Source organism: Elephantulus edwardii, unplaced genomic scaffold (assembly GCF_000299155.1).
Source record: "Elephantulus edwardii isolate Elephantulus edwardi_28Jun2011 unplaced genomic scaffold, EleEdw1.0 scaffold00271, whole genome shotgun sequence".
Classification (NCBI taxonomy): domain Eukaryota; kingdom Metazoa; phylum Chordata; class Mammalia; order Macroscelidea; family Macroscelididae; genus Elephantulus; species Elephantulus edwardii.
This window is the reverse complement of record NW_006400021.1, coordinates 2,285,216-2,298,278: the sequence shown is the minus strand read 5'-3', so window position 1 is coordinate 2,298,278 and position 13,063 is coordinate 2,285,216. Positions and strand designations below refer to the sequence as shown.

At 34.9% G+C, this 13,063-nt stretch overlaps 1 protein-coding gene across 1 annotated transcript in view; it reads right to left on the bottom strand.

The window, feature by feature from the left end:
* BDP1 (B double prime 1, subunit of RNA polymerase III transcription initiation factor IIIB) overlaps nt 1-13,063 on the bottom strand; it is a 124,632-nt gene that overhangs the window by 64,260 nt on the left and 47,309 nt on the right. Inside the window, exons 13-20 of the mRNA XM_006900046.1 lie at nt 12,432-12,591; nt 10,507-10,598; nt 9,502-9,697; nt 8,646-8,779; nt 2,415-2,949; nt 1,490-2,267; nt 945-1,324; nt 17-204 (exon numbers count right to left, since the gene is read on the bottom strand). Coding sequence (XP_006900108.1) covers nt 17-204; nt 945-1,324; nt 1,490-2,267; nt 2,415-2,949; nt 8,646-8,779; nt 9,502-9,697; nt 10,507-10,598; nt 12,432-12,591 — 2,463 coding nt within the window. The remainder of the gene's footprint in view (nt 1-16; nt 205-944; nt 1,325-1,489; nt 2,268-2,414; nt 2,950-8,645; nt 8,780-9,501; nt 9,698-10,506; nt 10,599-12,431; nt 12,592-13,063) is intronic.

The window sequence follows — 13,063 nt, the reverse complement described above, 5'->3', positions numbered from 1 at the left end:
ACTTATATAATTATACCTTAAAGTGGTATCTAAAATCTGCTCCGGAACATCTGGAGACTGCATTCCATGGTCTTCTGTCTTACCAAGTTCTGAAGTTCCTAATGAAGTCTTTGACTCACTTAACTGCTTTTCTTCTTCGGCCTCAGAATTTCTTTTCTCTCCTCCAGGTGTACGCTCTGCTGATACTATATCATTGCTAATGATCTGGAGGAGGAGTCACAATAAATTAGCACATTTACAAGATTCTTTACGAATTTTAAAAAGAGAATCAGAGTGGGGAAAGCCACAAGACTCAAGATGTTCTAATTTCTAAATAAAATGTCATCTACAAACATTAATACTAGAGTTCAAGGAATTTTTCCTTTCCTATTATGAGTCCTGCAAACTACAAATATCAAATCAGGAAAAAATGCTTGAGTGAGGAAAGTACTGGGGGAAATGTCCTTAAAATATTAAGGGATTAGTTCAAATAAATAGAAACTTAAATAATCAGAAGGAGCTCTGGTGGCCTGGTGGCAAGAAGCTACACTGCCATCCTTAAGGCACAGGGTTCAAATCCATCAGATGCTCCACTGGAGAAGGAGAGGCAATCTCCTCCTGTGCCAGTGGATCTGATTTGACGTACAAAACAATGGGGGGAAAAAACCCACAAAACAAACATGGAATCCAAGGGAGTGAACAGGAGAAAAATGGATACAAATATGGTCAAAAGAAATAACCCCATGTTCATATCAGAGTTGGCACAAATTCAGTCCAGTTTCCTCTATCCCCTTTACCTACAAAATCCATTTCAAAATGACATTAAATAAAACACCTTTTAATTTTCTTCAAGATCTTAAACACACATATGTTGAAAGGGCTTCACAGTTTTAGGGATGAGTCTGACAAATTTCCCTCTGAAATAGCATTCAAAATTAACTTTGAAAGGATAGAAAAATACATACTTGTATATCTTTTGAAGGTGCAAGGCTGCAGTTATCACTACTGCTCAGTATCAAACTTGTCTCAGTCTGTTTTGAGATTTCAATCTTCTCTGGTTCATTCTCCCTTTGAAAAGTATTTTTTTCTCTTGCACTTTTCAAATTGGTTTCTTCAGCAGCACTGATATCTTCTGATTCTCTTTCCCTCAAGGAAATATCTCCATTAGGATCTTTCAAATCTGCCTGCATTTCCTCAAAGATACTCATCTTTGCTGATGCCAGGTCCATAAGGAAAATATTTTCTTTTCCCATTTCTCCCAAATCAATCTCTCTCTCTCCTGTGGCACTGGCCTCTTTTATGATATTTTCATCTGAGGAAATCTCTCCTCTGACTTCTTCCAAATCTGTCTCCATTTCACTTATACTACTGACCTCCTTTGGGGCCATTCCCCAAGGGTAAATATTCCTTTCTCTGGTTTCTTCCAAATCCATCTCTCTTTCCTCAGAAACAGTTATCATTTCTGGTATGTCCTGCTTTGGCGAAATCTCTACTGAAGTCTCTTCCAAACCTTTCTCTACTTCACCTACAGTCTTGACTGTCTCTGAGGAACTTTCCTTAAGAGAAATTTCTTTTTCCATTTCTTCCAGATTTGCCTCTTTCTCTTGAGGTGCAGCAGTCATTTTCGCTATTTTCTTCCTTAGGGAAATTCCTCTTTCAGTTTCTTTCAAATCATTTTCTACTTCACTTACAGCCGTAGCATCTTCTGCAATCTTTTCACATGGGGATATTTCTCTTTTTCCAGTTTTCTCTAAATCTGCCTCTCTCTCCTCAGGGTTAGCAGTCATTTCTGCTATACTCTTCCCTAGGCTTATCTCTCTCTCAGTTGTTTTAAAATCTTTCTCTACTTCACCTATAGTCTTAACATCCTCTGGAACCTTTTTCCCTTGTGGAATGTCTCTTTTTTCAGTTTCTTCTAAATCTGCCTCTTTTGCCTCAGGTGCAACAATCATTTCTATTATCTTCCTCCTAGGAGAAATAAGTCTTTCAGTACTTTTCAAATCTGTTTCCATTTCATCTAAAGTTTTTACTTCTTCTAGCGCCTTTTCCAATGGAGATATCGCTCCTTCAGTTTCATCCACATCTGCCTCTCTTTCCTCAGGAGCAGTATTAAAATCTACTATTATCTTTCCAGGAAAAGTCTCTCTGGCAGTTGTTTTCAAATCTTTCTCAACTTCACCTGCAGTTCTGGTCTCCTCTGGAATGATTTCCCATGAAGATATCTCTCTTATTCCAGTTTCTTTTAAGTCTGCTTCTCTTTCCTCAGCAGTGGCAGTCATTTCTGGTATCTCCATTCGTGAAGAAATCTCAGGTTCTTCACCTTTCTCCACTTCACCTGTAGTCTTAACTTCCTCTTGGGCCTGGTCTGTTGAAGGTATTTCTCTTCTAGTTTCTTCCAAATGTGCTTGTCTTTCCTCAGTGGCAATAATTTCTGCTAACTTCTTTCTTGGGGAAAACTCTCCTTCAGTTTTTTCCAAATCTATCTCCACTCTATTTATAGTACTGACTTCTTCCAAGGCCTTTTCCAATGGGAATATTTCTCTTTTTTTAGTTTCTTCCAAATCAATTTCTGCTTCAAGTACATCAATTCCTTCTAATATGTTCTCAGCTGGGGAAATCTCTTCAGTCTCTTTTGAACCTGTCTCCATTTCCATGGCAATGTCAGTAATTTCTGGTATAGTCTCTCTTAGAAAGATGTCTCCTGTTTCAGGTTCTTTGGAATCTTTCTCCATTTCTTTAGTAGGATTCACCTCCATTGATACTTTCTCCCCTAATGAAGTTTCTAGTCTTATAATTTCATTCAAAGTTGATTCCATTTCTCCAGAGGCAAAAGTCTTCTCTGGTTCCTCTTCCCTTGAGAAAACTTGTTTTCTTCTAGTTCCTCTTCCTAGATTTGGTTTTAGTTTCTGGAATCGAGTCCTTACAGTTCGGGATTGTTTGAGTGTATTTGCTTCATTACTCTCTTGAATGCTACAAAAAAAAAAGAGAGATAATCAAATTTTAATCTAGACTGCTATTTGAAGGCATTTATGGATAGGTACAAGTCATCAAAACCTCTCAAAGTGAAAAATAAATTTGGGAAGACTCAGGAGTCTATGTGTAAAATTTTAATAATAAAAGAAAAAAATTACAACATTTGAAACTAAGTAAATTTGACAGTAATTAAATGTATTTCTTTATAGATGTGGGGGGTTGGGGTGTGTGTACATACACAAACAAGTGTTATTATGTATCATTAGTCAGATGCTCTAACAGGTTTTAAGAAATTGTAATTTTTTTTAATTGTCTATTTTATTTTATTTTTAATTGCCTGGGAAGAGATTGCTCATCTCTTTCCTACAGAGCTGCTGGTGGATTTGAACCAAACGCTTTTGGCTTGGTAGCATAACTCTTCATTAATAGAGCACTAGTGATGGAGGAAGCTGCCCATCCTTCTCCTGGGCAGCAGCTGGTGGATCCAAAATGTGTACTTTTAGGATTGCAGCACAGCTTCTTACCACTAGGCCACCATGCTCCTTTTTATATATATATATATAACTGTTAGGTTGTTGTCAGGTGCCATCTAGTTGAGTGCGACTCATGGCAACTTTTAAACAATAGATCTGAACCCTGTCCTAGCCTGTGCCATTCTCACAATCTCCGACATCTTCAAGCCCACTGCTGCAGTCACAGTGTCAATCCACCTGGTTGAAAGTCTTCTCCTTCGTCAGCCCTCTACTTCCCAAGCATGAAGACCCTCTCCAAGAGATACCTACTAATAACATCACACCCATAAGTGGCCTTCAACAGTCATCTTCTAAATGCCTTCCTTACCATCCTGTTCAAATCATGCCTAAAAAAGACTCTCCAGTATTCTGAATTAGCATTTGAACAAGGTCTACCTATTACTTCTCCCTCATTACCTACATACTGCTTTACTCAAACTAATACCTTGTCATAAGTTAAGAAATCACTTACGTGTGATCAAGGTTGACCAAAATCTCAAAAACTGGATGGAGATATGACTTGAATAAGATAGTCTTAAGATCTGAATTAGGACCTTCCTTCTTTGCTATTTAATATAAAACTCTTAAGACTAGTGATTCCATAACACAAACTGGAAATAGAAAAGTACATGAAATAAAGAAGCTTTTGTGGTTTTCTGAATGCTACTGGGCATAGAACCAACCCTCGAGAACAAACACCTTGCTCTAGAAAAACACTGGTCCTCTCTCTCCATATAGCAACTTCTGTTTTGCTTATAATAATGGATGGTGAAACCACTAAAAATAAATAAACAAACGAACAAGTTAAGAGTAGCAAGTTAAGAGAGGTCACTCCTCTTAGAAAAAAGTAGATTAGTAAAGACACTGGACTTATTAAGCAGCATTAGGCTGAACAATTAAGTAATGATACACATAGAGCTTTAAAAAAAAAAAAACACAAAATGTTACAAGAAACTATACTCCAGGCACTAGTCTATTCTTCTTCACAGAAACAACTTTTTAAAAATGCAATTGCAACATAAAGCTAGGAACAAGACTAATTTTCAAGTTGTATTTATTTAAAAACAGGTGTTTATATCTAGCATCAATTTTAGTAACTGACAACATTCAGGGTAAAATTAATATCAGCTAATAAAGAAAATTTCATTATTCCGGGATGGATTTCAAGGAGCCCTGGTGGCACAGTGTATAATGTACAGGGCTGCTGACTGACAGGTCAACAATTCGAACACGCCAGTCACTTCACAGAAGGGGACAGTATCCTTCCATTAAGATCTACAGTCTTGAAAGCCCAATGGAGAGCTGCTTTGTGTGAAAACCAACTTGAAAGCAGTGGATTTTGGTTTAGGTAGATTTCATTCTGTTTTCCAATTTATGATACACTGCATCTTCATCCATAAGCATACAGCTTTTAGTAAGGTTGCTGTGCTAGTAAATTGGAGAGTATAAAATTTATGCATCTCATTGAAACGATAGCTGACCCTCCATTGGCCCTCCAAGGCTATCACTTGAACAGGAGAAGGCTGCCTGTCATTCCTGAACCACCAGAAGCTCTGTCTTTGGGTCAGCAGTGAAGTTCTCATAAAACATTGACATATTCTTTAAACATATAGAAGCTTTAATCAAAGACTTTATTTGTAATTTCACTATGTTATTAGAGTGAAATATGAATAAAGACAAAAGTCAATGATTAAAATTTAAGAAAAAGACTATTATATAAACACCAGTTACAATTTTAAGATACAAATGTAATTATATTCCATGTGCTTAAAACTGTTTTAAGACATTTTTTAAACTGTTTTAAGATATTTAATAAGCTTAACATTTATAGATCAAAGAGAAATAAATGTAACTTCTTAGAGTTCATGAACTGGTCAACAAACATTTCTAAGCAGCTATTCCACCGGAGTCCAATATTAACAGGGCAGGTCATCCCTCAGAGTTTATTTATACCTGCTGCCTAACCAATCAAAGGACAGTATCTGATTTTCGAAATCAGATAAGTAGTTGAACTAAATTACTTCTCAATTTAAAACATACAGAAGATTTTCAACCTTGTCATTCATGGTCTGTGCATGTCAAGCTAGGTATTCCACCTGAAAAGCATGAGAGTGGCTAGGCTTTTGAATGGCATATGCCACTTCTGGAAAATCTATTGGTGATTAAGTACTGCTTTCTTTAAATAACTATCTGATTGTTTTTTAAAGTGTATGTTTTGAAGCCATTCATGTTTTGTTTTACATTACAGGGGGCAAACTGGTGCTAAATATTTTTAAATGGTTAAATGGTCTGACTATAAATCTCATTTCATTATTTGTATTAAGATGAAAGAATGGATGTCAGAACCATTAGTAGAGGAAGAATGGGTTTGGTCAAATAGATCTTTCACGGCCTTGAGCTATCATTTGCTTGAAAGCTTTTAAAGAAAATATGGAAAGATCATTCTGTTGCATTCCCCTATGTAAGAGAATAACAAATCTCAAGCCTTGTGTCTGGCTTATACAGAACTCTACATTTGAACTAAAGATTAAACATGGGGGGAGGGGAAAGACCCATACAGAATATTTAGAAATTCTCTCATAAGATTACAGCAAAGAAAGAAAGAAAGAACAACAAAAGAGAGGAGGATAAACAAAACTGAAGAAGGAACATGGAATGAGTATTAAGAGTGTAAGCCTGCTTTCATGTCCACAACTGTTTTTCCTAAACTATAGGGTTTTAAAATGTATAAAATATTTCTAAACTTCCATAAAACAAATCACTAGCCATGACACAAACCTCTAACTATTTCTATGAAGTGGATATGATGCATTATTAGCCTAAGAGAGTAAGTTTCAAAAGAGTATTTTGAAGGTTCATTTGTCAAAGTAGAATTTTAAATTCATTCTTCATTGTGGCATCACTACCCCTATGATACAACTATCTCTATGCAACATTAGCCCTATGTAACAACAACAACTCTGGGACAAAAAAAAAGTTGTTGAGATCAAACTGGATATTAGTTATAAACAACATGGATTCTAAAATAAAGAACATTTGGGGAAATTTTCTACTGAACCACATAGACTACTTAAATTAGTTTAAACTAAAAAATGTAAGTAAACAATCAAATAACCAGATATCTACAAGTAATATACAAGTAATTCATCAGTGACCTTTTAACAATATGGATTTGAAGTGCATAGGTCCACTTACATATATTTTTCAATAACTATATTGACAAATGTTTACAAATAATGTAGTGACTTATTATGTACTTCTATAAAGCTACACTAAGTATACCTGTCTCTCCTGCCACCTTTTCCATCTCCTCCACCTCGTCACCTCTGCCATGCCTAAGACAAGACCCATCCTTCCTCTTCATCTTCCTCCTCATCCTACTCAACATAAAGATGATTTATTTTTTTAAATGGAGCTCTAGTGACTAAGTGATAAGGATAGACAATATAAATTTATGGTACTGGTAAATACAGTACGATACTGTAATTGTACTTTCTCCACATTATGATTTTCCTAATAACATCTTTTGTCTAGCAATAGAAACAATACATAATGTATATAACATACAAAATATGTGTTAATTGTTTATATTAGCAGTGAGACTTCTGATCAACAGCAGGCTATTAGAAATTGAGTTTTGAGAAGTCAAAGTTATATACAGATATTCAGCTTTCAATGGGAGTCAATTTCCCCAAGCCCCATGTTGGTCAAGGGTCCAACTGCAGTGAAAGATTTATGGCACAATGGAAAAACAGGTTGCTTTCTTGGGCAGAATAAAGGTTATAGGTAAGAAAGAAGGGAGCCAAAGAAAGGGGGAGGAAATAAGGAAGTTTTCACATATTCTAATAAAGATTCTTAAATTAATTCAAGAAACATAGCTTTCACTCTTCAGTTGGGTATCATTTAAACAGACTAATACAACTGTAAGAAAATACAGAATAGACCAAAATATAGATGTACATACAGACATAAAGGGTGGTAAAACAGTAACAACTGCTCAAATGAGGTAGTAGGTACAAAGGAGTCGATTATTCTGTGCACTCTCCTTTACAATGAAAATTGTGCTGTAACCCAAAAGGAGCATTTCTCTGGCAGTTCAGATCCACCAGCAGCTTCACAAGAGATAGATGGGCCATCTCCTCTCATGCAGCTTACAGTCACTCAAACCCTGCTGAAGGGTCAGCAATAAGTCGGTTCCAACTCGACAGCAATGAGTGAGCCTGAGTTCTGAGTCCAGTGATTCCATCAATCTCCATGAGTGCTCTTCAGACGAGAAATAATGACCATAGGGAGCTCTGCTACGATAAGGATGAGTTTTTATATGAACTTTACATAAAATTTATATAAATGTTAAATATTGATGCTGTATACCGTAGAGTCAGAACCAACCCATAGTTGACTCTCCGCTGGGGTTTCAGAGGTGGTTAATCACATGGAAGGACATTGCCCATCCTTCTCCCATGGAGCAGCTAGTGGCCTCGAACTGCATGCCTTTGGGTTTGCAGCACAGCTTCTTATCACTAGGCCACCAGAGCTCCCCAAATGTTAAATAGAGGCAATATATAATCACTCTCATTTCCAAGAAACAAAAATCAAGAAAATCAATGTCATTCTTTGACACAGACATCCAATTTAATATGCACATTAAATAATTATGCTGTCCATGTTACCCAAAACTACAGAGTTGATTCCCACTCACAGGAACCCTGTGGGACACAGAAGTGCCCACTAAGATTTCAATGACAATAAAGCTCCATAAAAGCAGGCTCCCACATCTTTTTCCCACAAAATGTGCTTATGAGGGTTTGAAATGCCAATGTTTGGTCAGCAGCTGAGCACTTAATCACTGTGTCATCAGACTCCTTCTACGCATATTTTAACTCTTACTTTGTTAAGTATGGCACAGGGTTACCCAGGGCTTCATTCTGTTACATAAAGAGTTGCTATGAGTAGAAGTCAACCTGACCACATCCACTTTTCAAATTCCCCATAACTAAGAAAGTAACGTGAGGGCTAGAAGATAAGCAGGATTAAAAAATAAAGTTCTACTGTAAACATTAAGCAACTTCATATACAGATAAAATACCAGTCTAATTATTTTTCCTTTAAAAAATAGATCTAATAATTTTTAAAGCTTTATACAAAAATTAAAAATGTCTTTAGTATTAAGATAAGACTTACCTTACACATTCACTGACATTCATGGGCTCATCCTGTTGCACATTTTGAAAAGATGTATCTTTTTTCTCAGACTGTGATGCAGTATCTCCACAAGCAACAACTTTACATGACTGATCTTCCATTTGCTCAGGAAACTTAATAAAAAATTTTTTAAAAAATTTTAGATTTAAAAAGAAAATAATACTTTTAATAACATTTAACTGCAAATTTTAAACAGTAAGTAAAACAAAAATAACAAATTCCAAATAATAAAAATAATGTCAAAGGACATCTTCTTTTGTTTCTTTCAAGATATCTTAAAAAGTATCTTTAGTTATAACTTTTAATTCAATTGAAAGCCCATTCTGTTCTCCTAATCAGAAAGCAAATAACTGCTAGACTCTAAGATTTATACCATTGACTCTTCTCTCTTGGATTCTGGTAATTATAATAGAAGAAATTCAATCTCAAATGATACCAACTTTTACCCTTATCAAGAAGACTAATATTTATTATGTGAATAAGCATGATCTTTGTCAAATTAAAAGTCAAATTTTCTTTTTAATGCTATTCTGCATTAGGCATTGTTAAAAAGTCATATTTCCAGGTATTTTCAAAAGGAAAGAGTAATTCATTTACTCATTAAATAACAAGAAAAAGATGGGTGAAACTAGATTACCCATTATGTAAATACTACAAACCCAGAGAGCTCAGTTAACTGGTTTTACAATTAGCTATCAAATTTCAGCCATATAGTTAATAAATGACACACACAGAAAAATCATACAATATTGCTGTCATAAAAAGAAGGTAAAGTAGGGTCTATCTTGAGACTAATATTATTAACAAAAAAAGGGGGAGAAATCAAAATACTTACAGCTTTATCAACATTAGGTTCATTTTTCGTTTTTTCTTCACTGGCCCCAAATTCTTGCTGTGATGCTAGAATTTCTTTTCTTTCAGCAACTTTACCAACATTTGGTTTTAGCCTTTGCAATCGGCCCCTTGCTAGTCGTACAGGTCTGGAAGTCTTTGACTGACTATCTTCCTGCAGACAAATTTGTTCACTCAAACTAGAACAATCACACAGATATTGAAAAAAAAAATCAATTATTTATTCAGCATCCATATGCACTCATTATAGTATTTCCTTCTCCCAAATATGAATAAATTAGCCATTAAAAATATAACAGGATTCATATCTTCAAAGGTATTCGGGTAACTCCAATTTCTTTTTTGGAACAGACATGATCTTGAAAATCTAACTATCAAAAGTATTTGTTTGGATCAAAGGTTCACTACAAAATTGAAAAACTCCTTACTTTGGATAAATACTATTGACCAAAGCAACAAGACATAGTGCTAAATACAGTCCATGGTTCAAAACAGAATCCATTTGTTCAGACTCATCCTAAAGTAAGAATGAGATCTTGGAGATCTCCATTCCAAGTTAAACAGTTCCTTTAGAAGCCTCTTGATTCAAAGAAATTATCCAGGAATCTCTCTTTTTTAAATTTCTGCTTTCCCCTATTCAATCTTGGCTGCCACCAGAGGGCAAACAGAAAGCTGCAAGGAACTTTATTATTGCACCTGTGTTGGAAACCCAAACAGGAAAATATCTCTTAATGAGTTATTTAACAAGATTCTGTTAAATTCTTGTTAATGAATTAAGAGAGAAGTATTGCTAATTTAATGAACCCATATCATAATTTCTTCCTATGATTTCAAATACAGAGACTTTCCTTCATGTTTCAACAATATCTATGGCTAAAATGAACAGTGGTACACTAGCTGGAAATAGAGTTCAGAGGGCATCAAGTATAAAACAAGTTATTACACTCATCCCTAAGATTATTTTTCTTTTACTCTCAGAAATACTTACTTAGATACAGTTCCAGCTTCTGTGCTCTCGTTCTCTGAATTCTCTATTCCCAAACTGTCCAAAGTATTAATTTTATCCTTTCCCATAGGATTCTAGGAATTAAAACTTTCACAGTTAATCCACTGATTATAAAAAGTTCAAACAAGTGTAAACTAAAATAATATTCATTGTTTGTACTATTAATTAAAAGAGAGTTTAAATATGCAAAATACAGAGGTGAATGTGTTAAAACAAGTAATTTTATACATGAATGATATAGGTACAAATTAGTAAGTCTTAAGAATATTCACACATTGGCGAGCTCTGGTGGCCTAGTGGCAAGAAGCTGCACTGCAAGCTCAGAGGTGCACTGTTCAAATCCACCAGATGCTCTGCTGAAGAAGGAGGAACAATCTCCTCCTGTACCAGTCAATCTGATTTGACGGTACACACATAAGAGAAAAAAAAAGAATATTCACACTCTTTGACCCAGTTAATACAAAGAATCTATTCTAGAAAATAATTACAGAAAAGTATTCAAATATTTATGTACAAGGATATTTACTGGAACATTATGTAAAACAGCAATGTATTTGGACAAAATTTTCATTAGCAAGTAAATGGTTACATAATTAGATTATATCCACATAAAACCGTAACTTTAAAATTACTGAAAATAATGCTTTCAAAAAATTATTCATGGCAGGGAAAGGCATTTATGAAATTTTAAGTACTAAAGCAGGTTACAAAGTGAACTAATACTACAATGCATTATTTTTAAAAAGGATAAAAGATTACTAAAAGATTAGGTGGATCTGGGAAATTACAAGCACTACTTCAGTGTTACATCAATGTATAATTTTAAGTTTTCTAGAATTAAAAAGAACTTATAAGACTACAAACTACCACAACGTATAAAAAAAAATTTAAACAGTTTAAGGAAAAGAAAAAAAAACTATCACACATATACGTAACTACCTAACTCATTGTCATCAGGTCAGAATCTTCGCATAACTGAATCTCCAGCAGATTTTTTTAGGAGATTGTAAATCCCAAAGGAAGAGACTGACCCATCTTTCTCCCACTGAGCTGCCAGTGGATTCAAATTGCCAGAAAGGTGTCACCTTTATTTAGGTTAGCAGCAAAACTTTCTATGGACTATGCAACCAGAGTTACACACATATCCACAATTATACCAATACATAACGTACATACATATACACAGGGCACGCTGGGCATATGCTACTTCCTATAACTGCTGAGGGGAGCTCTGGTGGCCTAGTGAATTTGAATTGTCCTACCAACCCATAGGCAGGCGGTTTGAATCTACCAGACGTTCAGAGGAAGAAAGATGGGCAATCTCCTTCCATGCAATTTACGGTCTCTGAAAACTGACTGGAGGGTGACCTAGGGCTTCAGACTTGACAGCAATGAGTAGAGTGAGTGAAAACGGCTGAATGTCAACCAATTATTTTTGGTTGATAGTGAGTCTATTTATTGCTTCCATTTTCTTTCGAGGCTTCCAGCATCATTCAATTTCCATTTCAACGTCTATAAAATTCTCCAGTATTGAAATTTAAGGCTTGAATTCTTTCTTTCAGCTTAAGAAGTGTTAAGTGTGTTCTTCTCCTTTGGTTAACCACCTCCAGATTTTTACAAATTTCATTATAATACAGTATTTTTTTTTTGTTTTGAGTCACCCTTCTGCATATCCCTAGTTTTTAAAAATAGCTTGAATAAAAAATTTTTCTCAGTAAACAAAAGATAGATTTAACACCCCTTGGAAAAAATTATACTAGCTTCTAAAGAGATATACAAATGAGAAACTAATAAGAAAAAATTCTTAATTAACTATGTAAGTTCTTGTATCTTTGTTTTAATAGCCATAGTAATACTTCTAAGTACAAGCTGAAAATTTTATTTCTAAAAGATATTTTACTTCATACCTTTTCAATTGAAGTTTCTGGATGAGAACTCTTATTCTCAGTATCTGTTTTTCCTTGTGAGATAGCTGGTTTCTTCCCAACTGCTCTTGATAAATTGGGTTTAGGCCTCTGGAGTCGTCCTCTCACCTTAGGTTTAAGATTTTCTGTTTGATTCGTTTCCCTAAAAAATTAACACCATAACATTAAAGTTATATCTAACATGCAATTAGGCAAAAATTAATTTTTTTTAATTCTACCAAACTACTATCCCAGTAACAATAGCAAAGTTCAACATGCCAGCAAACAGCAAATGCTGATGAAAAGATTGGAACTCTTATTTACTGCTGGTAGAAATGTAAAATGGTACAACCACTATGGAAGGTGGTCTGGTGCTTTCTCCAAAAGGTGGAAATAAAGATGGCATTTAAACCAGCAATTCCACTGCTAGGAATATACCCTAAAGAAACCAGAATTTCAACCCAAACAGATGTATGCACACCTATGTTTACTGCTGTGTTATTCACAATAGCAAAGAGATGGAAGCAACTCAAGTGCCAGTCAATAAGTTAATGGATTGAAAAAATATGGTATAGTCACACAATAGAATACGATGCCAAGGAACTCATAAAATATTATACAACATGTGTAATACT